Source organism: Mytilus trossulus, chromosome 3, assembly GCF_036588685.1.
Source record: "Mytilus trossulus isolate FHL-02 chromosome 3, PNRI_Mtr1.1.1.hap1, whole genome shotgun sequence".
NCBI lineage: Eukaryota > Metazoa > Mollusca > Bivalvia > Mytilida > Mytilidae > Mytilus > Mytilus trossulus.
Window position 1 is genome coordinate 27,393,181 of NC_086375.1, and position 24,644 is coordinate 27,417,824.

Sequence of the window (24,644 nt, forward strand, 5' to 3'; positions counted from 1 at the left end):
TTATAAAGATAAATACAAAGAACAACATAATCATTGTCTTAATCTTTTCAGCACCAGGAGGTCATGGATATAGTCCAGAGAGTATGGGTTGGGATAGCCAGGCCATGGCACATATGAGTCCTCACAGTAAGTAGTTCTTAGACCCCTACACAGTACACATATTACATACTCTTATAAATTGAAAGATTAGATTATAATGAATTTGCTAATCTCAGATTAGGCTTAATGGTTTATCAAAGGTTAAGTCAATTTGTTCACAGCTTAAGTGTAATTTGTTCACAGTTAAAAAGTTATTGTAAAGCTTAATTGGTTCAAAGGATAAGCTCATAGAAAACAAACAATGTACAAAATGTTAAAGCACATGACATCTTTTTGAATTAAGAGATTTAATAGGAAGGAGAAGTCAGGTATACATCAATGAGACAGCAACCTAAAAACATGAAGAAAAAATATTGAGGCATTTTTTGAAGTTCTGTTTAATCTTTTGCTCAAATAAGCTAAGCAAAAATATAGAGCATTCAAACATAAATAGTGCTGATTTTAGATTTTAAATGTTTAAAGAATGAATAACATGATTACAAATTTTAATATTATTTTCAATTTTTTAATTCCAGTGTTTCAAGGAAGACATGGTAGTGAAATGTACGATCAAATGAAGGGATATTCTCATATGGAAGGACAAAGATACGATATGCTTGGAGTTCAGGGTATGCATAGTAGTGACATGTTCGGAAGTACTGCTGTCACTGGCAGTAGTTCATACTCTCAGATGTCACAGTTACGACCACCAGTTCATTCGCAAGCAATGCTAATACCAGGGCATCCGCATCATATGATGATGGGACACGGAGCCCACGGCATGAGTCCCATGTCGATGGGATCTGCTCAAAGTCCTCCATTACATGGCAGCTTGGACAGTATGGGTGCACACATTCAGGATATTCATGCTGGATAAAAAAATCAGGAGTAAACATTGTGCTTTAAAAAGAACAAGGACATTTGGCTTGGCCTGCGAACATACAATTAAGCCAAGGAATAAAGCGTGACTAAAAAGTATTTGTGGGTACGGTAGTTTAAAACTACGGCCTATTTTATTATACAATCACGGTGATCTCTCAATCATTTAGCAGTCACTCATTGTGTGGAATCTAATTCCTAACGGTTGCAGGCTAGCCAAGGGAAGTAACTGGTGTGCTAGTCATTCTACAGAGTAAGGGAGTCGACAACTGACTGCAGTTTTAAAACTAGTCTTCACAACTTGTTATAATGGGATATGGGGAAAACTACGCAAAAGTATTATTAAAAAAAAAAACGCAGTTCATGTTGACAATGAGTTGCCAAGTATTATATATGTATTTTGTTGTCTCTGGACAAGAAACACGTCTTGGTCACATATGTGCCGCATACCTCATGATGATCAAAATAAATGTACATTTGAATGGCCATGACTTTGTAAAGCATTCCACGTCAAAGTATATTCTGTCAAACATCAACTCTTCAGTTGAAGGAATATGTTTTTTGTGCCATGGAATATTTGAATTTTTTGTCACATGACATTGTTAAACCAATCAGAAGAGTTACCCTGTAGTGGGGTGACCAATTAAATTAAAGCTTTAAGATTTACCTCATTATTATTCCTTTGTAATTATAGCCAGTTCCATTGTGTTGGAAGTGGACATTTTATTTAATGGTGCATGTTAAAAAAAGTATTTGGTGCAAATTATTTGTATAGTAAAGATGTTTGTTGAATGTATGTTTATATATGTTATTGTGTATGAAAGTGAAAAATCATTATTTGGAGAGTTTTTTCTTTGTGTGACATTTTTATACTTTCTGGCCAGGCTGTTTAGATCTACTTGCAGTTTAATTTGTAAATGTTTTGTTGTTTTTGTTGAAGTTTGTTTGAATATTTTTTTTAGATTGAACAAATTTTAAGCTTGATATTTATTCGATCTGCCAGATTTTATTTTTTTTGATAATTAACCAATTTGTTTTTGGTTTGTGATTTGTTACAGAATGATTTTTTTTGTTTTTTTCTTTTATCTAAAAACAAGTACTAAGTTATTTCTAAGTGCTGACCATTTATTTATGATGTTTTTAAAAAAATGTTAAAGTGCAGATTTTAAACTGGCATGTAATTACTACATGTGTATTTAATTGTAAAGTAATATTAATGTCAGAGACTGCTGAAATCTTTCCTTTATCTTTTTGTACTGATTTTAACTAGAGAAAGACATATTTATATGTATATCTGTAGCAATTATTTTAGATTGTTTCAAGATGTCCGATATTACATTTCTTAACTATACTTCTTTTATGATTCCCCAATAAATATATATTTACATTTTTTATCATTTCAATGCCAGAATGAACAAAAAATAACTGAAAAAGATGTATCAAATTTTCAGAAAATCTTAGACAATCATGCACGAGTTTACCAAAAATACACTGAAATTGATTATTGTCTGAATGTGTCTGACTATGAGGAAATGAAAGATTGCAATGATGTGTGTGGTGAAGTGTGGAGCTGAGCTTGATGCTTAGGGACTTGTGAAAAATTTTAGGGAATTTTAATACGAGATTGTCAAATATTTTGAGCAAAATTCCAGAGAAATAAAAATTGTTGTAATAAACTAATTGCTTGTGTTTTATTATATTATTTTGTCCACTATGTTTTTTTAATGAGGCAGAAAATACCATTCAAAATTTGTCGAAGCAAGGATTTGTATCTCACTATACAAATCCTTGGTAGGAGAGATGGACAACACCATGGCAACAAAAAAAACAACAAGAAACACCTAAAATACAAACATGTTTACAAAATACTTCATAGAAAAATACATTGGCCTTTAGTATCAAAATCATACTTGTTTGAAATACCAAACTGTCAACATGGTCAACAAAAAACTTTGTAGGAAATACATTGGCCCTATCAAAATCATACTTGGTTAAAATACAAAAATGTCAACTAAAAACTTCATAGAAAAATACATTGGCCTTTAGTTTCAAAATCACATTTGGTTGAAATACAAAAATGTGAACAAACTTCATAGAAAAATACATTGGTCATTAGCATCAAAATCATACTTGGTTAAAATTCAAAAATGTCAATAAACTTCATAGAAAAATACATTGGCCATTTGTATCAAAATCATACATAGTTAAAATACAAAAGTGTCAACAAAATAGTTCATAGAAATACCTTGGTTGAGACATTGGACTTTATTATCAAAATTATACTTGGTTGAAATACAAAAATGTCAACAAAAAACTTCATAGAAAAATATATTTGACTTTTAGTATCATACTTGGTTGAAATGAAAAGGAAAAAATATTCGACAAATTTTCCTTCAAAGATAAAATTTCAAATCATAAAAAAACAGATTCGCACTTGTTGAAACTGAAGATTGAAAATTTAAAAGATGATACAAATGATCAATCAAATATTTGATTTTTCCATGATTCATATGGTATCAAAACTAGTTCAGTTAAAACCTTTTGATAAGATATAAGAAGATGTGGTATGAGTGCCAATGAGACAACTCTTCATCCAAGTCACAATTTGTAAAAGAAAAACCATTATAGGCCAAAGCACAGTCTTCAACATGGAGCTTTGGCTCACACCGAGCAGCAAGCTATAAAGGGCCCTCAATATGACTAGCAAGTGAATTTTCTTCATGATTTATTTATCAAATAGAAAACGTATAAAGTACAAAAATTGAACTTCAGAAGTATAGAAAATATGAATTAAAGTCTCCAAATTTTCCACAACTGATTTTCTTAGGCCATTCTCCTGTTTCTAGCATATGAATTTTAGAAATTGAAAAGTCTTGAGTTTTAAGATTTCAGGAAAATTTTGCTTTAAATACATGACATTATATTAAGGACAATTTATATACCTTTTTTTGTTAAAAAGACATTTTTTAATCAAGTATGTAAATTTAGTTACCAGTATTAAAAATTTTAAGAATATATGACATGAATACACCCTCATTTTCATTTTGACTAAGTTATGTTTCTTTTTGTTTTTAGAATAGACAATTATTTGTTGAGAAATTAAAATAGAAAAAAACCTGTGAAAGTCTGCTTAATTTTCCTTCTGTCGATGAAAATAAGTTCTCAATAAAATACATATTTTTATTGAGTCAAAAAGTGTTCATTTTACATCTACAAATTAAAACATCACATACCAAACATGATTCAAACACAAACCAAAAAATGATACTAAAGAAGAAAAACCTCTTCCTAGAAAGCGTCCAGCAACCATATGTTAATTATATAACCTTGTAGATCTGAAATACAATAAAATGAAGGAAATAATAATATATTAATAGAAAAATAACAAAAAATGAAAAAAAACTTGATTGACCATTTTAAACCAGGCGCTTATTAACCAAGGAGGAATAATCAAGAACAAGATAGCAAATATCAAATATGAATAGAAGTTCAAAAGAGCATTTTCCCCAAAACAAACTAACATCAAATGTAAAACTATTAAATAGGTAGTAACCTAATGTTATTAGAGTTGTAAATTTCTATTGTAGTGTTATCAGATGACAGTATCTAATGTCATGATATCATAGTTGCCAGTTTATGTTGTAGTGTTGTCAGTATCCACTGTAATATTATAAGAGTTGTCAGTATCCATGGTTAATGTTATCAGAGTTGTCAGTATCCATGGTTATGTTATCAGAGTTGTCAATATCCACGGTAATGTTGTCAGTATCCACAGTTATAATATCAGAGTTGTCAGTATCCACTTGTTTTATCAGAGTTGTCAGTATCCACTTGTTTTATCAGAGTTGTCAGTATCCACGGTAATGTTATCAGAGTTGTCAGTATCCGCTGTAATGCTATCAGAATTGTCATTATTCTCAGTAATGCAATAAGAGTTATCAGTTTCCACCGTAGTGATAACAGAGTTATCAGTATCCACTGTAATGTTATCAGAATTGTCAGTATCCACGGCAATGATATCAGAGTTGTTAGTACCCATGGTAATGTTATCAGAGTTGTTAGTATCCATGGTAATGGTATCAGAGTTGTCAGTATCCGCAGTAATAATATCAGAGTTGTCAGTATCCTCAGCAATGTTATTAGAGTTATCAGTATCCACTGTAGTGTTATCAGAGTTGTCATTATCCACGGTAATGTTACCAGAGTTGTCAGTATCCACAGTAATAATATCAGAATAGTAAGTATCCACTGTGGCGTTATCAGAGTAGTGTTATCAGAGTTGTCAGTATCCACTGTGGTGTTATCTTAGTTATCAGTATCCACTGTACTGATATCAGAGTTATCAATATCTACTGTAGTGTTATCATAGTTGTCAGTATCTACTGTTACAGTCCACTGCAGTGTTATCAGTTGTCAGTATCTAATGTCATGATATCATAATTGTCAGTATATGCTGAAGTGTTTTCAGCATCCCCTGTAATGTTACCAGAACTGTCAGTATCCACAGTATTGTTATCAGAGTTGTCAGTATCCCCGGTAATATTATCAAAGTTGTCAGTATCCACGGTAATGTTATCAGTATACACAGTAATAATATCAGAGTTGTCAGTAGCCACTGTAGTGTTATCAGAGTTGACAGTATCCACGGTTTTATTATCAGAGTTTTCAGTATCCACAGTATTTTTATCAGAGTTGTCAGTATCCACAGAAATAATATCAGAGCAATCAGTAACAACTGTATTGTTATCAGAGTTGTCACTATCTACAGTAGGGTTATCAGAGTTGTCAGTATGCAGTGAGTGTTATGATACTAAAGAAGAAAAGCCTAACCCTAGAATTGCACCTAACCAACGTATGTTTTGTATATCACCATGTATATATATATATATATATATATAACTGATCTACAACAAAATGTAGCAACAGATAATATACATAATCGTTGTCAATATAATAAAATTAGATGCGACTGTCATATAAGTGAGAAGTTTAGCTACCTATAAAACCAGGTTCAATCCACAATTTTCTACATAACAGAATTTAAAGACATTTGAAAATATATCCGAAGTATCACCTATTGGTTATATTTGTTTTTGTAGAAAACGTTGTGAGTTGTTCCTTTTGTCAAATCAGACTATCATATAACAGTTGATCCATTGATCCACTGATGTTTGATGTCATTTTTTTTTGTCGGTTGGGTTGATTAATGTGATCAATCTGTTGTTTTTGATTGTCTCTTTGATGTTTTCTCTTTTCAATCCAGTGCTTGACGGCAAATTGGCGTTTCTTTAATGTTTTCTATCGTTGCCTTAATGTCTATTGGTAAGTTGGCAGTTATATAATAGTGGGTAGTTATCATCTGTTTCTATGACGTTTAAGCGTGGATTTACAATGGAAATAGTTGTTTAATATGCATTGAAAGCTCATGTTTTGTTAAATTTGTAACAGCATATCGTTGCCTCGAAAATTGTCAGTTATCCAATTAGATTTATAGAGTTTGTTTGGGTTCTCTGTACAGTTGATGTTGCTGTCAATGAAACATCTATTACAGAATTTTGGCTGATCATTATGGTGCTGCAACATGTTCTTGTTAACTCTGGTAGAAAGGTGTTTAACGTTCATTGTAGTATCTTGTATTGTGGTCCCTTGAACTTTTGTTGGATATGTCCGTTTGCTTTGTGAATTTATATTTCAGTAGTGGTAAAGTTTTATCAGATTTGTCAGTGTCTACTTTATAATTATGAGATTTGTCACTATCTATTGTAATTTAACGGTTTTCTCAGCATTCTCTATAGAGTTATCAAAATTGGTAGTATCCACTGTGGTGTTATGACATTTATCAGTATCCACTGTGGTGTTACCAGAGTTATCAGTATCCACTGTGGTGTTATCAGAGTTATCAGTATCCACTGTGGTGTTACCAGAGTTATCAGTATCCACTGTGGTGTTACCAGAGTTATCAGCATAAACTGCAGTTTTCTTAGATTTGTCAGTATCCACTGTAGAGTAATAAAATTTGTTTGTATTCACTGTATGTTAAGAATCTTGTCAGTATTAAATGTAGTGTTAGCAAAGTTGTCAGTATCGGCTGTTGTGTTATCAAAATTGTCAGTTTCTACGATAATGTTATCAGATTTGTCCGTATCAATGGTTGTGTTATCAGAGTTGTCAGTTTCTACGATATTGTTATCAAAATAGTCAGTATCGACTGCAGTGTTATCAAAGTTTACAGTATCGATCAATATCTACTGAAGAGTTATCAGAGTTGTGATGTTATTACAGTTGTCATGCAGTATTTACTACCTGTTGTCAGAGTTATCAATACCCATTGATGTGTTAGCAGAGTTTTCAGTATCAACTGCAGTGTTATCAAAGTTTTCAGTATCCACTTTAATGTTAGCAGAGTTGTCAGTATCAACTTTAGTGTTATCAGAGATGTTAGCATCAACTGTAGTGTTATTAGAGATGTTAGCATAAACTGTAGTTTTATCAGAGTTGTTAGCATCAACTGTAGTGTTATCAGAGTTGTTAGCATCAACTGTAGTGTTATCAGACATGTTAGCATCAACTGTAGTGTTATCAGAGATGTTAGCATCAACTGTAGTGTTATCAGAGTTGTTAACATCAAATGTAGTGTTTTCTGAGATGTTGGCATCAACTGTAGTGTTATCAGAGATGTTTGCATCAACTGTGGTGTTATCAGAGTTGTTAGCATCAACTGTAGTGTTATCAGAGTTGTTAGCATGAACTGTAGTGTTATCAGAGATGTTAGCATCAACTGTAGTGTTATCAGAGTTGTTAGCATGAACTGTAGTGTTATCAGAGATGTTAGCATCAAATGTAGTGTTTTCAGAGATGTTAGCATCAACTGTAGTATTATCAGAGATGTTAGCATCAACTGTAGTGTTATTAGAGATGTTAGCATTAACTGTAGTTTTATCAGAGTTGTTAGCATCAACTGTAGTGTTATCAGAGTTGTTAGCATCAACTGTAGTGTTATCAGACATGTTAGCATCAACTGTAGTGTTATCAGAGATGTTTGCATCAACTGTAGTGTTATCAGAGTTGTTAACATCAAATGTAGTGTTTTCTGAGATGTTGGCATCAACTGTAGTGTTATCAGAGATGTTTGCATCAACTGTGGTGTTATCAGAGATGTTGGCATCAACTGTAGTGTTATCAGAGTTGTTAGCATGAACTGTAGTGTTATCAGAGATGTTAGCATCAACTGTAGTGTTTTCAGAGATGTTAGCATCAACTGTAGTATTATCAGAGATGTTAGCATCAACTGTAGTGTTATCAGAGATGTTAGCATCAACTGTAGTATTATCAGAGATGTTAGCATCAACTGTAGTGTTATCAGAGATGTTAGCATCAAATGTAGTGTTATCAGAGATGTTAGCATCAACTGTAGTATTATCAGAGATGTTAGCATCAACTGTAGTGTTATCAGAGATGTTAGCATCAAATGTAGTGTTTTCAGAGATGTTAGCATCAACTGTAGTGTTATCAGAGATGTTTGCATCAACTGTAGTGTTATCAGAGTTGTTAACATCAAATGTAGTGTTATCAGAGTTGTTAGCATCAACTGTAGTGGTATCAGAGTTGTTAGCATCAACTGTAGTGTTATCAGAGATGTTAGCATCAACTGTAGTGTTATCAGAGATGTTAGCATCAATTGTAGTGTTATCAGAGTTGTTAACATCAAATGTAGTGTTTTCAGAGATGTTAGCATCAACTGTAGTGTTATCAGAGATGTTTGCATCAACTGTAGTGTTATCAGAGATGTTAGCATCAACTGTAGTGTTATCAGAGTTATTAGCATCAACTGTAGTGTTATCAGAGATGTTTGCATCAACTGTAGTGTTATCAGAGTTGTTAACATCAAATGTAGTGTTATCAGAGTTGTTAACATCAAATGTAGTGTTTTCTGAGATGTTAGCATCAACTGTAGTGTTATCAGAGATGTTTGCATCAACTGTGGTGTTATCAGAGTTTTAAGCATCAAATGTAGTGTTATCAGAGATGTTAGCATTAACTGTAGTGTTATCAGAGTTGTTAGCATCAACTGTAGTGTTATCAGAGATGTTAGCATCAACTGTAGTAGTATTATCAGAGATGTTAGCATCAACTGTAGTGTTATCAGAGATGTTAGCATCAACTGTAGTGTTATCAGAGTTGTTAGCATCAACTGTAGTGTTATCAGAGATGTTAGCATGAACTGTAGTGTTATCAGAGTTTTAAGCATCAAATGTAGTGTTATCAGAGATGTTAGCATTAACTGTAGTGTTATCAGAGTTGTAAGCATCAAATGTAGATGTGTCTGTTTCCACTGGAATATTATCAGAGATGTTATTATCGACTGTAAAGTTATAAGTATCCGAGTTGTCAGTGTCCACTGTAGTATTATTAGAGTGGTCAGTATCCATTGGTGTTGTATCATAGTTGTCAGTGTCTGCTATATCGTTATCAGGGTTATCGTTATACTTAATAGGTTTAGTTAGAATTCATTGAAGGATTATCATAACTGCTAGTATCTACTGCATTGTTATCAGAGTTGACAGTATATAAGATAGTGTTATTATAGATGTCAGTATATACTGTGGTGTTTTCAGAATTCTCAGTATCCGTTGTAGTGTTATAAGAGTTGTCAGTATCCACTGTTATGTTGTCAGAAATGTCAGTTTCTATTGTAATGTTATCAAAATTGTCAGTATCCACTGAAGTGTTTTCAGAATTGTCAGTATTCACTGAAGTCTTATTAGAGTTGTCGGAATGTGAGGATTCTACCAGTCCGGTAGCCTAACAGCATGAAAACTAGAAGAACAAAAAATGTCCATAGATTTGCGAGTTTTGAACAGCAGTATACTACTGTTGCCTTTATTTATTGTTAGAATCATGATATTAGTAATTTTTTTGTCGTTAGAATCATGATATTAGTATAATGTTATTGACATATGTTTTGTTAGCCATAATACCATTGTTAGACTCATTATTAATGCACGTATTATCAGTTCATGTGTAATCATTAAAATCATAATAAGTAGTTGTTTTTCGTGTTTTGGTTAGATATGTCGTTAATTATTATGTTATTGATGAAATCATGATAGTAACTATAGTGTTATTGTTAGAACCATGATATTTGTCAATGTGTTATTGTTCATATCATGATATAAGTCATTGTGTTATTGTTAGAATCATGATATTAGTAAATGTGTTTTTGGTTATATCATCATATTAGTTAATGTGTTATTGTTAGAGTCATGATATAAGTAAATGTGTTATTGTTACAATCATGATATAAGTAAATGTGTTATTGTTAGACCCACGATATTAGTCAATGTGTTATTGTTAGAATCATGATATAAGTAAACGTGTTATTGTTAGACCCATGATATAAGTAAATGTGTTATTGTTAGACCCATGATATTAGTAAAAAGGTTATTGTTAGACCCATGATATAAGTAAATGTGTTATTGTTAGACCAATGATATTAGTAAATGTATTATTGTTAGACCCATCATATTAGTAAATGTGTTATTGTTAGACCAATGATATAAGTAAATGTGTTATTGTTAGACCCATGATATTAGTTTAATGTGTTATTGTTAGAATCATGATATTAGTAAATGTGTTATTGTTAGACCCATTATATTAGTTAATGTGTTATTGTAAGAATCATGATATTAGTAAATGGGTTATTGTTAGACCCATTATATTAGTTAATGGTTTATTGTTAAAATCATGATATGAGCCAATGTGTTATTGTTAGATAAATGTTATTAGTCAATGTGTTATTATCAGAACCATAATATTAGTAAATGTGGTATTGTTAGAATCATGATATTAGTCAATATGTTATTATTCAATATGTTATTGTTAAAATCATGATATTAGTCAATATGTTATTATTCAATATGTTATTGTTAGAATCATGATATGTGTCAATGTGTTATTGTTAGAATCATGCTTTTAGTCAATGTGTTATTGTTCAAATCCGGATATTTGTCACTGTGCTGTTGTTCAAATCATGATATTAGTCCATATGTTATTAATAGAAATATAAGTCGATGTGTTAAAACCATGATATTATAAAATGTGTTTGAATCATGATACAAGTAAATGGGTTACTGTTTTATCAAGATATCAGTCAAATGTTATTGGCAGATATATCGTTCGACAGAATATAAACATTGTTAGACTCATTTTTAATCCATCTGTTATTAGTTCATGTGTAATCGTTAAAATCATGATTAGTAATTGCTAATCGTGTTATTGCTACATATGTCGTTAGATTTTATGTTATTGTTTAAATTATGATTAAAGTCCATGTGTTTTTAATAGAAATATTAATGACTGTATTATTGTTAGAACCATTAAATCATTAAATGTGTTGGAATCATGATAGAAGTAAATGTGTTATTGTCATTATTATGATATTAGGTAAATGTTATATAAAGATATATTGTTCGCCATAATGTTATTGTTAGACTCAATATTAAATCACGTGTTATAAGTTCATGAGTTATCTTTGAAATCATAATTAGTATACGATTTATCGTGTTATTGTTAGATGTGTCGTTAGTTATTGCTAAAATCGTGATATTAGTGGATGTATTATTGATAATATGATGCTGTTGTTCATAACGTTATTGTTAAAATCATGATTAGTCATTATGTTAGTCAAGATTATCTTGTCTTTATGTCCCTGTCATAGTAATAGCTGCTCGGTGAGTTTTCGCTAAAGTACCGGTATTCGTTGTGTCACCTTTTGTATTTTAAATTCGTATGTGTATCAGTGGTAATTTGTTTGTTGTTGTTCGGTATGTTTTGTTATAGTATTTCATTTCATTTCAACATTTACTGTGAGTTAACATAATTATCCAATTCTAACTATCGGTAAAAATTTTGTTCAAGTATCGGTGGTTATCGGATTTCTCATTAGTCTTAGTCATTTGGGGTAATTGGAAGACAAATACATAGTTATCGCGATATTTTGTGGCTATTCTGTTGTTGTTCGTATAACGATTGTAATTACACTTTGTTGTCAAATTAGTCATTTTGTTATTGTCAAATAAGTTATTTTGTTATTGTCAGATTTGTATCGCGCGGCAATATGCAAGATGACTTGTTATTCATGATCTTATTAACAAATGTATAACGATATAACACATAATCGGTCATCCAGTTGTTGTCAGATGTATCGCCAACCACTTTATATATCTATCAATTATTATACATTCAACACACTGGTCATTGCGTTATTTTTAAGTTATTAAAAAATTATAGTTGACCATTATAGACGAAGAAAGATTCATCGGTTATTGTCAGACTTGCCATTGCTACTTATTTGTCAGATTTAGAATTAACAATGTGTGAACTGCGGTTAATACAATGTTATTTTCATATTTTCATATTTATGAATTTGGTATTGTTTTAGTTTTGTAACGTTATAATCATTATCTGCCAGGTTAAGATGTTACTTTTAGATCTATCGTTGGCCATTCTGTTATTGTCAGATTTATAACTAATTATAGTCCTATTGTCAGATTTGTAACCGATTATCGTCTTATTGTCTGTTTTATAACTGAGTATCGCGCTGTTGTCAGATTTGTCACTTCTTTTTATGTAATTGTTAAATTTATGCTTGAAGAATTTAATTTTGGATGTAACGCGTCTTCTGATTGGCTGACGTTATTTTGTTATGAATCCATATACATAATTTAGTCATCAACGTTTTTTCATGGTTTTCTACGGTTTAAAATGGAATTTAGAATTAAATTATAAGAAATGACTGTAATATTTTTTCTGTCTATTCGAAATAACTTTAAAAATGTGGTGCACACTGTTAAATAACCCGCTACGCGCGTTATTCAGTATGCACCACATTTTCTATGTTATTTCTTCATAGACAGAAAAAATATTACAGTCATTCCTTAAGTATTTTGGAACGTCAACATTATCGTAAGTTGGTGTAATACTTATAGGTATATCTATCGTCAGTATGATAACTGGGCACATGCGTTTGTCCGTTAATAAGCCTTCACCGTGTGTTTTTGTAAAGTTTATTTTGTTATGGCACATACATTTTAGGTCATATTTTTATTGATGAATACATCGCTGTCCTATATGTGCTATTGTCAGATTGGTAGAAGGTTATTGTACTTTATCAGAATTATAACCACTTTTTCATGCTAATTGCTTACTAGTTTATATTCCTTTGTATTTTGATACGTCCTTTGTCAGTCGTGGGTTCGTACTTTTATTAGAAATATCGATCATTGGCTATTTTAAAGTAGGTTTAATATCAGTCATTATCGCATTGACATATTTAAGTTAGTCATTGTGTTAATGTCAGCTTTATGTTAGTCATTGTGTGAATTCTCTAGGTTTGTCATTGTGTTAATGTCAGAATTAAGTTGGTCATTGTGTTAATGTCAGATTTGAAATGATAATTGTATTAATGTTTTGAGATGTTCATGGCGGTATGGTAGTTTTAAGTTGTTCATTGTGTTAATGTTTTTAGTTTGTCATTGTGCTAATGATATACTTTGCTGATTGACATATAGTTGCATTTTGTTTTTTGCTGCTTCCTTGTACAACTACGCCATTGTGTTGTTTGCAACTGTTCCATTGCCTGTTTTAGAATCGCAGCTATAATATTTCTCATTATGTTGTTTGCAGCTGTGTCACTGTCCATTTTATGTTGGTTGCATTATCATTGATTATTGTGCTTTTTGCATCTGTACCATCACTCATTGTATGTCGGGAGATTGATCACTGCTCATTGGATTGTTTGCAGCTGTTCCATTGCTCATTTTGTGTAAGCAGCACTATCGTTTCTCGTTGTGTTGTCTGCAGCTTACTATTGCCAGTTGTGTAATGGCATCAATTGCATTCCTCGTTGTGTTGTTTGAAGCTATGTCAATTGTTCATTTTATGTTTGCCGCATTATCATTACTTATTGCGTTGTTTGCAGCTTTACATACCATCGTTCACTATGTGTCGGCAGATTGAACATTGCTTATGTTTTGTTTGTAGCTGCTCCATTGTTCATTATGCACATGAAGTTTTATCGTTGCTCATCGTATTATGGATATCTACAATTGTTCATTATGTGTCGTCAGATTGATCATTGCTGAATGTGTTGTTTGCAGCTGTTCCATTGCTCATTTTGTGTTAGTAGATTGATAATAATGGCAGCTTTTTCATTGCTCAATGTGTTGTATGCAGTTGTCGGCTGTATCAGAACTCATCTTGTTCAGGACATCAATATAATTGATCACTGTGATGTTTGTAACTACAACAATCTTAATGAATTTATAGCTGATTATTGTGTTGTTATCTGCTATAATATTTTTCGTTGTACTTTTTGCAATTTTTCATTGCAAATGATAAACAAAGGCAGTATACCACTGTTCAAAAGTCATAAATCATAAACTCAAACTGAGAGAAACCCATCAACTATAGGAGGAAAACAACGAAACAACATAAACATTGAAATGCAACAACAAACAAACGACAATGTAAAACACACAGAAAACTAACTATAAGAAAACAACTGCCATTTTCTTGACTTAGTATAAAAAATTGTAAATAACACGTTAAATAATTTCTTGCGTCCGAAGCGCTTTTCTGTATTTACCTTCATCAGGAACGCCAAACATTTAAAATCCGAAGATGTGTAAGTACCGAAACCGTTGAAGAGCTATATGTCAAAAATACCTAAAAATAAAAAATTCATATAAAGCCAACTTTGCCTGAGGGAGTTGAAACCTTAGTTTCTTAATAATTTCTAAATTTATAAGACATTTTAAAAAATGGTGGTTTAAACCTAGTTTTGTTGCTAGCCAAACCTTGTGCTTATATGGCAATGTTGAGTATACCACTAAAATGCCAACATTATATGACAGGAATACAGTACAAATAAATGCAAGAACATTCAGGACAGAAAGATATACAAATAAACAATACAATAGTACATTTCAACATGCTAACCACAGAATAAAAGTAACAACGAGTACATAAAACAACCTAGGACAGCACACAAAAACAGAACTAAGAACTGTCCGTTACGCATCTGTATCAACATCACAAAGGTGACATAACAAGATATTTCTAAAAATTGGATATACATCAAGATTAGGTTTGTAATTATGTTATTTGATGTATTTTATAACAATTGCAATGTACAAGAATATTAATATAGAATTGTGTTAGTAATAAGTTAATTAATTGTATTAAATAGCCATGTCGGTATTTCGTCTAATTTAAACAGTAAAACAAATAACACTTTAAGCATGGCTCATTGCATTTTTTGTACTTATATTCGTGCTAATTGAGTTGTCCATAGCTCACCACGTTTCTAGCAAATGTAACAAACTAATTTTTCAGGTTTAGTGCACCATTTTCTACGTAGAGAAATGCCTTTATCAAGTCAAGTATATGACAGTTGTTCTACATTAGTTGTCTGAGTTTGAACTTTCGATTTTGTAATTTTATGACGGACTTTCATTTTTGAATTTTCCTTGAAGTTTTGTATTTTTGTGATTTACTTTTTTTTGTGGATCTATAATTGGTCGTTGTGTTGTATTTTCTACATCATTGAAGTGTTATTACTGCTTACAATTTCTTTTGCATGTTGTTTTATCCCTCTTGGTCAACGCGTGTTGTAGATGCAACATTTCCAAATATATTGTTGCCAATTTTGTATTTAGTAAACTCATGTATTGCTTATTGTATTTCAGGGGTATTGGAGCATCTTTGAATGCTCCGTGTCTGACATACAGATTTGTTCTTTCTGTTTTAGAAGGTTGGTCATCATTCATCTTTTATTTTCCGACGTATCTTTGCTTATTGTATTGTTAGCAAATTTGTCTTTGTTCGTTTGATATGTTGGCAGATTCTGTTTTGTTCGTTGAGAAATAATCAGATTTATCTTTCTTCAGCAAGTTGTTAGCAGATTAATCAGGTTATTGGCAAATGCATATGTGTTCATTGTGTTGCTTGTTTGTTCACACATTAACTTTTGGTTGTTTTTTAAGGATTTATCCATATAAAGATATCACGATGTGGAAGAAGTGTCCATACGACAACTTTCAATTGTTTAAAAGAATTTTGTTGCTCGCTTGCTCATTTTGTTACAAAAAATTAATCAGATGAAGATATGATTGGACTGCCAATAGCATCGTGCAAAATTTTTGCAGATTTGACAACTGTTTTTGGTTTTGTAGAACCATTGCTTCAACTATGCAATTAAAACATAATCTAGGCTAACGGATCCCGAGCAACTTGCCATTTCTTGTGTTGCTATATGTAAATAGATCTGCTTTCTTTATACTTTCCATCTTTTCAAAAGCGAAGTGTAACTATTTGATTTCAAATTATTTGAAATGAATTTTAGTTTGATTTAGTTATTCATATAATCATAATAATTACTATTATTTAGGTATGTGGACGTCGGCACAAAACCACTGCTAATCCGAGTTTTAGATAGTTTGCTACTCGTCATTGAAGATTTTTGTAGACTTCAATTAGTTGTCCACCAAAGTGTATGGCATTGGAAGACTGGAATTCCCCAAACTAAATCAACAAACAAGACATTAGACTTATAAGTCTCACTATACAAATCCTTGCATTAGACAAGAAATACTAAAGCATAATAATAAAATGATGCAAATAAACATTGCGAAAAGACAACATCATGTTCGTGTCCGACGAACTTCTGAAACCAATGCGTCCACTTTACCAAAACTAACCCATCAAACTAAAAAAACTTTGTTTTTGAAAATACCAAATCGCCCAAACCTAATGGTATAAAACTTATTATTGGTTATTTTGACTTTTGTTCATGATCTAACCAGCTTTGAATTGTTCTTACGCATTTGCTGTTGTCCGTAGATTTTCTGTAGCACTACATGTTGATATGTAAAGCTAATATGTATACTCAAAGTTTGTTTTTAACTGGCCTATTGTCCAACTGGGAGCTCTATATCTTGCTATCGTATTAAATCTTTAGATACGCGCTTCCCTGTTCGTCTTTACCTAAGCTTTGGTTGATATAAGGTCAGACGTGTGCCTCGGTCTAAAATGAGGTCGTCTAATAGACGTTCCTTTTCTAATTGGTTTAGTTTTTTATGGACCAACGTTTCCAGCTAGTCAGTGATGCCAGTGATGTTGCTTCGCATCAAACACAAGTCAGCTCCTTCTGTTTTTTAATTCAAGTTTTTTTAGCATAAAAAAATCAGGATGTGTAAATACATTATGTGACCTGTTTTATTTATCTCCTTTTTTTTATGTATCTAATAAAATATTTATTATTCTTTTTTTCTTTCATTCCCTTTTTCTTCTTTTTCCAATTTTCTTGATTTTTTTACTAATTGTTTATTTAATTATTTATTTATTTAATTTTATTCATTTATTTCACTTTCTTTAACTAATTGTTTATATATCTATTTAGAAATTTATTTATTTATTTTCATTTTGATGTTCAGTGGTTTGGTCCTGGACATTCCTGTATCATAAATTTTTGGACGTTAGCGTTAAACAATAAATTATCTTTGTTCAATATGTTGTAACCTCCGTTTAATTTAGACATCAAAGTGTCGTCTGTTCAATGGTGTTCAATTCTAAAACGTCAACAAATCTTATTTTAAAATCTAAACCTTTTTTAATTTGATGACGTGTATCATAAGTATTTAATTTAATCAGATAACTTGGAGTGATAAAAGAAACAAGAAAAGGACCGATTCAAATCGGAAGTTTATAAATACTACTTTGAATTGTGATATTTGGTTGGGTATAGTGTACAGTGGGTGCAGACGGTCTATAAAAATACCTAGGCGTTTATAATTAGTTATGCTGCATGGCGATGACTGAATGTGCTTAGCACCATTTTTAATTTTCAATGCAAATGACCACTTTCATAAAGAGATGTTTATCATACACGATAAGGTGTATCATTTTCAAAGCTTCGATTTAAAAACGCTATTAACGAAAGGTTTTAATTTTCACTGCTTCGGGTCCTTTTTTTTAATTATTTGATCAAATCTATAATGAGTTTTTGGAAAATAAAGTTTGTATATGATTTTGATAAGGGAGATCAATCATCGACGCTTGTTTTGGTTCTTTGAGAAGGGTACCGAAAGTAAAGTAAATAAACATTCAGGACTGATCTACTCAGTAATCTAAGGCCAAACGTGTGATTTTCTTTGTTTTGCATCAGGTTTATGATAAGCTCTAAAAAAGGAAAAAGATGACTTAAGTAAAAGTAAAATGCAGGGATTTTTTAAGAATATATTTGAAATATAGTGATATATTTATGTCCTGGAATGATTTTAAAGTGCACGAAAAAGGGAAAATAACAAAAATACCGAACCTCAAGGAAATCCAAACTCGCAAACAAAACAAAAAACTGGAAGTTTTTCATTGGTAAACACGTAGACCTGGTGTCTATGTCACTTTTATCCGTTTTAGTAAAGTTACTTACTAAAGAGTATATATTTTACTTATGTTATACTCGCTTATCATTTATAGGGTTGGAAAATTTACTATTAATAAAAGCAACAGTAGTATACCGCGGTTCGAAAGTCATAAATCGATTGAGAGAAAACAAATCCGGGTTACAAACTTAAACCGAGAAAAACACATCAACTATAAAATGAAAATAACGAAACAACAGAATCACTAAAGTGTACAAAAAAAAACGGCAATGCAACAGACACAGAAACAAACTATAAGATAACAACTGCCATTTTCCTGACTTGGTTTAGGACATTTTAAGAAAAAAATGATGGGTTGAACCTGGTTTTGTGGCAAGCCAAGCCTCGCACTTTATAAAAACTGGTCAATATATTTAGTGCTATTGATAAACATCATCAGTATAGATCCATATAAACAGAGCAATATAGAAACGATTTCCAGGTTAACACAGATATGTTACTGAGAAGTTATTAGGTGGAGGATGTCATTTCAATAAACAATCAGCAGAACGAAAAAATATTTGTAGAAAACTGGATAGACTATGATCATAATAATAATTAATAATTTTGACACAAGTTGTCCCGATATACAAATACAAAATGTACATAAAACTCTTAACCCAAAATAAAAACCCTTCTTATGCTAGCTGTCTCTGATTTTATAAATCAATCAATTATTCCGACGTCATTTGGACATTGGTGGATATTTGTGTCATTGCAATTACTGTAAAATCAACTTATTTTCGCGATAAGAAATATAACGCGCATATAAATCGTCGCGAAAATATTAAATCGCTGCTTTAGAACGGTCTTAATAATTAAAATAAACGCGAAAATAAGTTGGTTTTCATGTATACCACGTCTCCTTATTTCTATTGATGTTCACATCTGTGTACCAAAAGTTTATTTTTTCATATATATCTTATAGTTTTGTTTGTTTGTTTGTTTGTTTGTGTGTTTGTTTAGATTACTATTTCGTTGTCTTCGTTTCTTTGTAGCCTTGACCAATACAGGGATGAATGTAGGAGAATAAATAAATAGAATTGTTTTTGTTTTTTTCTTTACTAGTACATGATTACGAAGTGTAATGAATTGAGTGAATAAAAACATCGTATGTTTTGGTATACATACAAAATAGTTTAACACAATGGTGAATGTTTTTCTCTACCAGCAAGTTAGGCTAATTCTACATAGAAAAAAAATGAAAAGAAAATTCATAGGTCCAAAGTGCTTTTTTTTCGTTACCTTCAAAGCTGAATAGTTAAAAGCCTATAGGGTCTAGCTAAATGAATAATATATTATATATAAAAGAAATATATCATCTGTATTTAGAATCATCGGAATTATATATTTATATTGATAAAAAAAATAAGAAATAAATACATAATATATTTTTCATCGCGCATGTTTCATAAAAATGTTTTATTTTATAATAAAAATTGTAAGCACGTTCTGTCTTAAACTTTAAATATATTAACTGAGTTTAATTTAATTGAAGACAATGTTACCCCGAGAACAAAGGAAAGAATTTAAAATTTACATTTTTGGTATTTTATATTAAAATAAATATTTTATTGGAAACATTTGTATGCTCTAATCCTCCGAACAATATCCTGTTTGTTCGGTATTATTCTGTTACAAGAAAATTTACTTTGCGAATTGTCACTCATAATTATCTTGGAACCCTTCGCTTCTTTTTATTCCCGTGTGCGTGTGTGTTGCATCCTATTAGATTTTTTCCTTCAGAAATTCACTTTGTATTTTGTTTCCGATCCTGTTTTATTTTTAGGAACAAAAGTGATTACAGGTCCGTGGTTGGTGTTTAAAGTAATAAAGATACATTTGTCATGGAAAAAATAAGTTGACAAAAAAACGGATCATCGCTATCTTGATTCTTTCGAATTTTTAAGAAACGAATCTTTGAGATACTCCTTTCTGTATTTTGTATTTTCTTGTCTTTATTTTTAACAAAAAAGTAACATATGCTATGAATTTTATTCCCTAAATTTGCTAATTAAATCTTCCAGGCTATATTTATTTTCAGTAATCTGTCAAATAGGCTCAAATCACTAAGAACAATTCGCAGACGCCTTTTTGCAGTTGGATTTGAAGGAACCAATTTTTTCGGTTTGATGAAGTTTAATTATCTCTCTATATTAGAAGCTATAATTTCCTAGCTTCAGCTTGTTACCGATACAATTAAATTATATCTTTGAATGTAAAACGCATCAAAACTTGACAACATACATGTGAACATTTTTCCAGTCGACCGAGCTCGCTCGGAGATGGAATATTAACTTGACATGTCCTGGTCCACGAGAACAAGACATACTTCTGCAAAATACTAGGTCCATTTTCTTCGTCTTGATTTGCAATTTTACAAATTGCTACGAAGAATAGATATAAAATTAGCGCCCATGGTCAATATGTTAATTTTTAGCAAAAATTATAAGACTTGTCTGATGAAATTAACGACATTCTGAGGTACATGACAGCTGTATCGTTTTTAGCTTTCAATGCATTAAAAAATTGCGCTTTTTCTGTATTTTTCAGATTTTATTTATTTTTGAACATTTTATAAATTATTACTCCGTTATCGAAAATTAAATTAAAATTTTTAAAGTGTTGTCATTACCATCCCATTAAATAATTTAACTTATTGCAAACCTGTTACCAAAGTTCAAATTTGAGAATTAAAAAATGCCTGATATTCAACATAAAAGATAATTTAATTATAAAATGAGATAAAATATTTGGTCATGGTCGCTTTTGACATGGGAGTCACCGATAATGTCCTCGTTAGAGGGATCTTTGCAGGAAATTACAGATACATCTCTGATAAGAACACGACAAAGTGTTGATAAGAATTTGAAGCAAGAAATTAAAGGGTCACAAAATGTCATCCTGCCTCAGAAAATTGCCTCCGTGTAATATTTATGTTGCACTGGCTGATAGCCATGGACATTATTTCTGTTGCATTGCATATTGGTCATGGACAATATACAAAGGGAAATAACACACTTGTAATATTGTGGAAGTTTCTGTTGATAGATACGCTGGAGTTATCTCTAATAGGCTTTAAACAATCTTTAATTCTTCTAAATATATAATAGAAGATAATAGAAAAATCGCTCAGTAGTCAGTACCTCGGAACTGACATGATTTTAACAAACCTTTCTAGAATTGTCCGTTGATAAAATTTTGAAATTGTAAAAAACTAAGGTGTCAACTCCCTTGTTGATCATAGATATATTTTGCTATTTTCTAGGTCCCTTTTTGGTCATACAGCCGTCTTCAAATGCTTATGTTATTATTTATGTATACATGGCTTTCAGATATTCGACTTTGACCATTCCTGATAAATGTATATCCACAAAGGCGCATGAACATATGCAATTTATAGCCGGGAATTTATTGCTTAACTATATGAGAAGTTTCTATATGAAAATACCATTTTAGTTTGCTATATGACAATGGATGTTTTGTTTTGAAATATAGTGAAAGATAATCTAAGGAAACAGAAGTCTTTAAGATATGGGGTATATATAAAAAAAGAAGATGTGGTATTATTGCCAATGAGACAACTATCCACAAAAGATCCATATACTTCACAGTCAAACTTGCTAACATGTCATAATTTTAGCTTATTTTAAAGAAAAGACCAACTCCCTTCTGATTTTCTAATCCATCGTTTTTAAAGTCAATCTTATGAAAGCTTATGAAAATACACGCAATCGACATGTGTCGCAAAAACCTTCATTTTTTTCGGAACAAATATTAAAATTTGATTCCAAAAAATATTAGTTGCTTATAAGCAAACAACATTAATTGATAAAAACATGACTTTCAAATTCAACTTGATAATATGTATATGAATAAAAGAAGATATGGGATACATCAACGAGACAACAACCCCAGCAATCCAATAGAACACTGAAAACCAAAAAAAAAGGACATCTAGACCACAAGTCATTCTTTAACCATGTAATCACGTATATGTATGTATCACTTGTTCTAAATCGTCTCAAGTATCTGGAATTATCACACCATTGCAGTTCGATATTCGATAAAAGTTGCACTCATTTAAAGATGGATTTTACTAGCGAATCAGGAAGTAGTGAATTCTACAGCACACTAGTTTACTACATCCCATTTACGTTTTTGGCATGCAGTGTTCGTGTTGCTCAGACTTTTGTTTTCTGTATGTTATATTGTTTTTCTTTTCAGCGTTATTCGTTTTGGCCATGGTGTTGTCTACAGCTCAACATATAAAAGCACATATCCAGACGTGACAGGGTATTAATACATCCATAAAAAGACACGACATACAGATCTGAGAGTACTCAGAGTAACTAAGCATGTTTGATACTGCGACATTATATATGTGAATGATCAGTCATTCCATGTAGTTCAGTGGTTTTCGTTTGCTTCTGTCTGTTTTATCTGTTTTTGTTTTTGTTTTTGCTTTTTTTGTGTGTTAACTGGATAGTTTTCATATGTTTTGTTGATGTTTGAACTGTTTCGCAGGGACCTTATTCATTCCAACAACTAAAAAATCTGAGTGTACTCGCAGTTTACTAGTTCAAAGCCAAAAACAACCCTGGTTGTTTATGACGTCATTACACTAAATCCATTGGAATTTTGATGTGTACTGAATGATAATTTTGTATTTGATGCCTGTGGCTTTGAACTAGCTGGCAGTAGTACTCTCAGATCTGTTTCTTTTTGTTGTTGGGATATGCAAGTACCCGGCCACGTCCACTTATATTTGTAGTATTTGTAATTTTGTCTCATGATTTAAGCCCTTTTCAACTGATTTAATAGTTCGCCCTTTTGTTGTACTGTTACACTACTATCCTATGTTAAGGGGTGGTTGGGGTCCCTCTCACATGTTTAACCCCTCCACATTCTGAATGTGTGTGTCTGTCCCAAATCAGAAGCCTGTTATCCAGTGGCTGTTGTTTGTTTATGTGTTACACACTTATTTTTCGTTGAGCTAAGTACATAAATTAGACCGCTAGTTTTCAGGCTCGTTTGAATTGTTTTACATTGTCAATTCGGAGGACCTTTTTGTCATTTGGTCTATTGTGGACAGTTGTCTCATTGGCAATTATACCACATCTTACTAATAATAAGAAGTAATACATTTAAAAATATGTATGTTTTTGGGATTCTTTAAATGGATACATGAGGGGGAGGTTGGAGGGGTCTTAATATAAACGAAGAAGAGGCAGCGGATATTCTATCATAATTTTTAAGACCTTTTGAACACTTGAAAAATCTGAAAAAAATTGAACAATATGAATAGCCTACTTAAACTGAATAGGTAAATGCTAATAATGATACTCCCTTCTCACAAAAAAAACCAACCAACCAGTAAATAGTTATTGGTTATGATAACAGAAAAATTGAAATATCGAGAATTCATCGGGACGAAAAAATGGTAAATAAACTGACAGGGAATAATTTCCCCAAGATTTATAATTCTCTCGAAAGTTTAACCCATAGATATAGAAAGACTTGACCAAAAGACATCTATATCACATTTTACCAGAGATGTTTTACCTAATTAAAAGTGGTTTAAAGATATAAACTGCTGTGTCTTGACCTAGAAGGTAATATTCGACGACAGACATAGGGATTCATTTTACTTTCTTGGAGAAGAAGAAAAAAGCCGATATGTACGTACAAAATTGTCCTATGAAATCATTTCAATATAACCGACTTTCATTTCAAAAGGATTTTTTGTCCGTAAATAAATCTGGCACCTTAGTTTTTGATAGTTTTACCTCTAACCTTTAAGTTGGATGTTTCTGTTGTACTCATGTATATCAAATGGTGCTTGGAAATATTTAAAACCAAACCGAAAAGGTAATTTATTTTGAACAAGCCAAAACGAGATGATCAGAAAGGCACCCAGTTATAGAAGATTCAGTGCAATAAGCATTTTTGCTTGCTTAACGTGTTGATAAAGGGAAAAATTAGCGTAATAAGACGCGACTTCGCAGTCTTTTTTTTATGAGGTACGAGGTCGGGATTAGTTAGTAGTTTTTAGCTACTTGCGCGGGTTTCCGGTTCCGATGAACTGATGATGAAACGTTAAAAATGTAAACAACTCATATTTTCAGTGCTATCGTATCCTGTAAGATAAAATGCCGTTAAAAGCAGTAGTATGCGAGTATCATAGGAGTCCGTGCTATTTATGAA

At 31.5% G+C, this 24,644-nt stretch overlaps 2 protein-coding genes across 7 annotated transcripts in view; one reads left to right on the forward strand and one right to left on the reverse strand.

Moving 5' to 3' along the window:
* The window catches only part of LOC134711149 (homeobox protein Meis1-like), a 66,080-nt gene extending 63,443 nt beyond the window's left edge, over positions 1–2,637 (forward strand). For all 6 annotated transcript variants that reach the window (XM_063571592.1, XM_063571595.1, XM_063571594.1 and 3 more), the window contains 2 exons: positions 52–126; positions 615–2,637. In XM_063571592.1, coding sequence (XP_063427662.1) covers positions 52–126; positions 615–955 — 416 coding nt within the window. In that variant the 3' untranslated portion in view covers positions 956–2,637. The remainder of the gene's footprint in view (positions 1–51; positions 127–614) is intronic.
* A 2,140-nt stretch (positions 2,638–4,777) lies between these two features.
* LOC134710597 (putative uncharacterized protein DDB_G0282133) lies at positions 4,778–12,462 on the reverse strand. The gene is made up of 5 exons (XM_063570971.1): positions 12,441–12,462; positions 7,283–8,935; positions 6,819–6,956; positions 5,444–5,719; positions 4,778–5,205 (listed from the first exon to the last, which is right to left on the reverse strand). The coding sequence occupies exons 1-5, from the start codon at positions 12,460–12,462 to the stop codon at positions 4,778–4,780; spliced, it is 2,517 nt and encodes an 838-aa protein (XP_063427041.1).
* Positions 12,463–24,644: the final 12,182 nt, after the last annotated feature.

What these genes read in the sequence shown, in the direction of transcription:
- LOC134710597 (XM_063570971.1), bottom strand. Translation starts at nt 12,462, where the DNA reads ATGGCCAACGATAGATCTAAAA. An exon ending in GGCCAACGATAGATCTAAAA is followed by an intron (nt 8,936 to 12,440) that starts GTAACATCTTAA and finishes ATAACACCACAG; the next exon opens with TTGATGCAAACATCTCTGAT. An exon ending in CTCTGCTAACACATCAATGG is followed by an intron (nt 6,957 to 7,282) that starts GTATTGATAACT and finishes ATTACTCTACAG; the next exon opens with TGGATACTGACAAATCTAAG.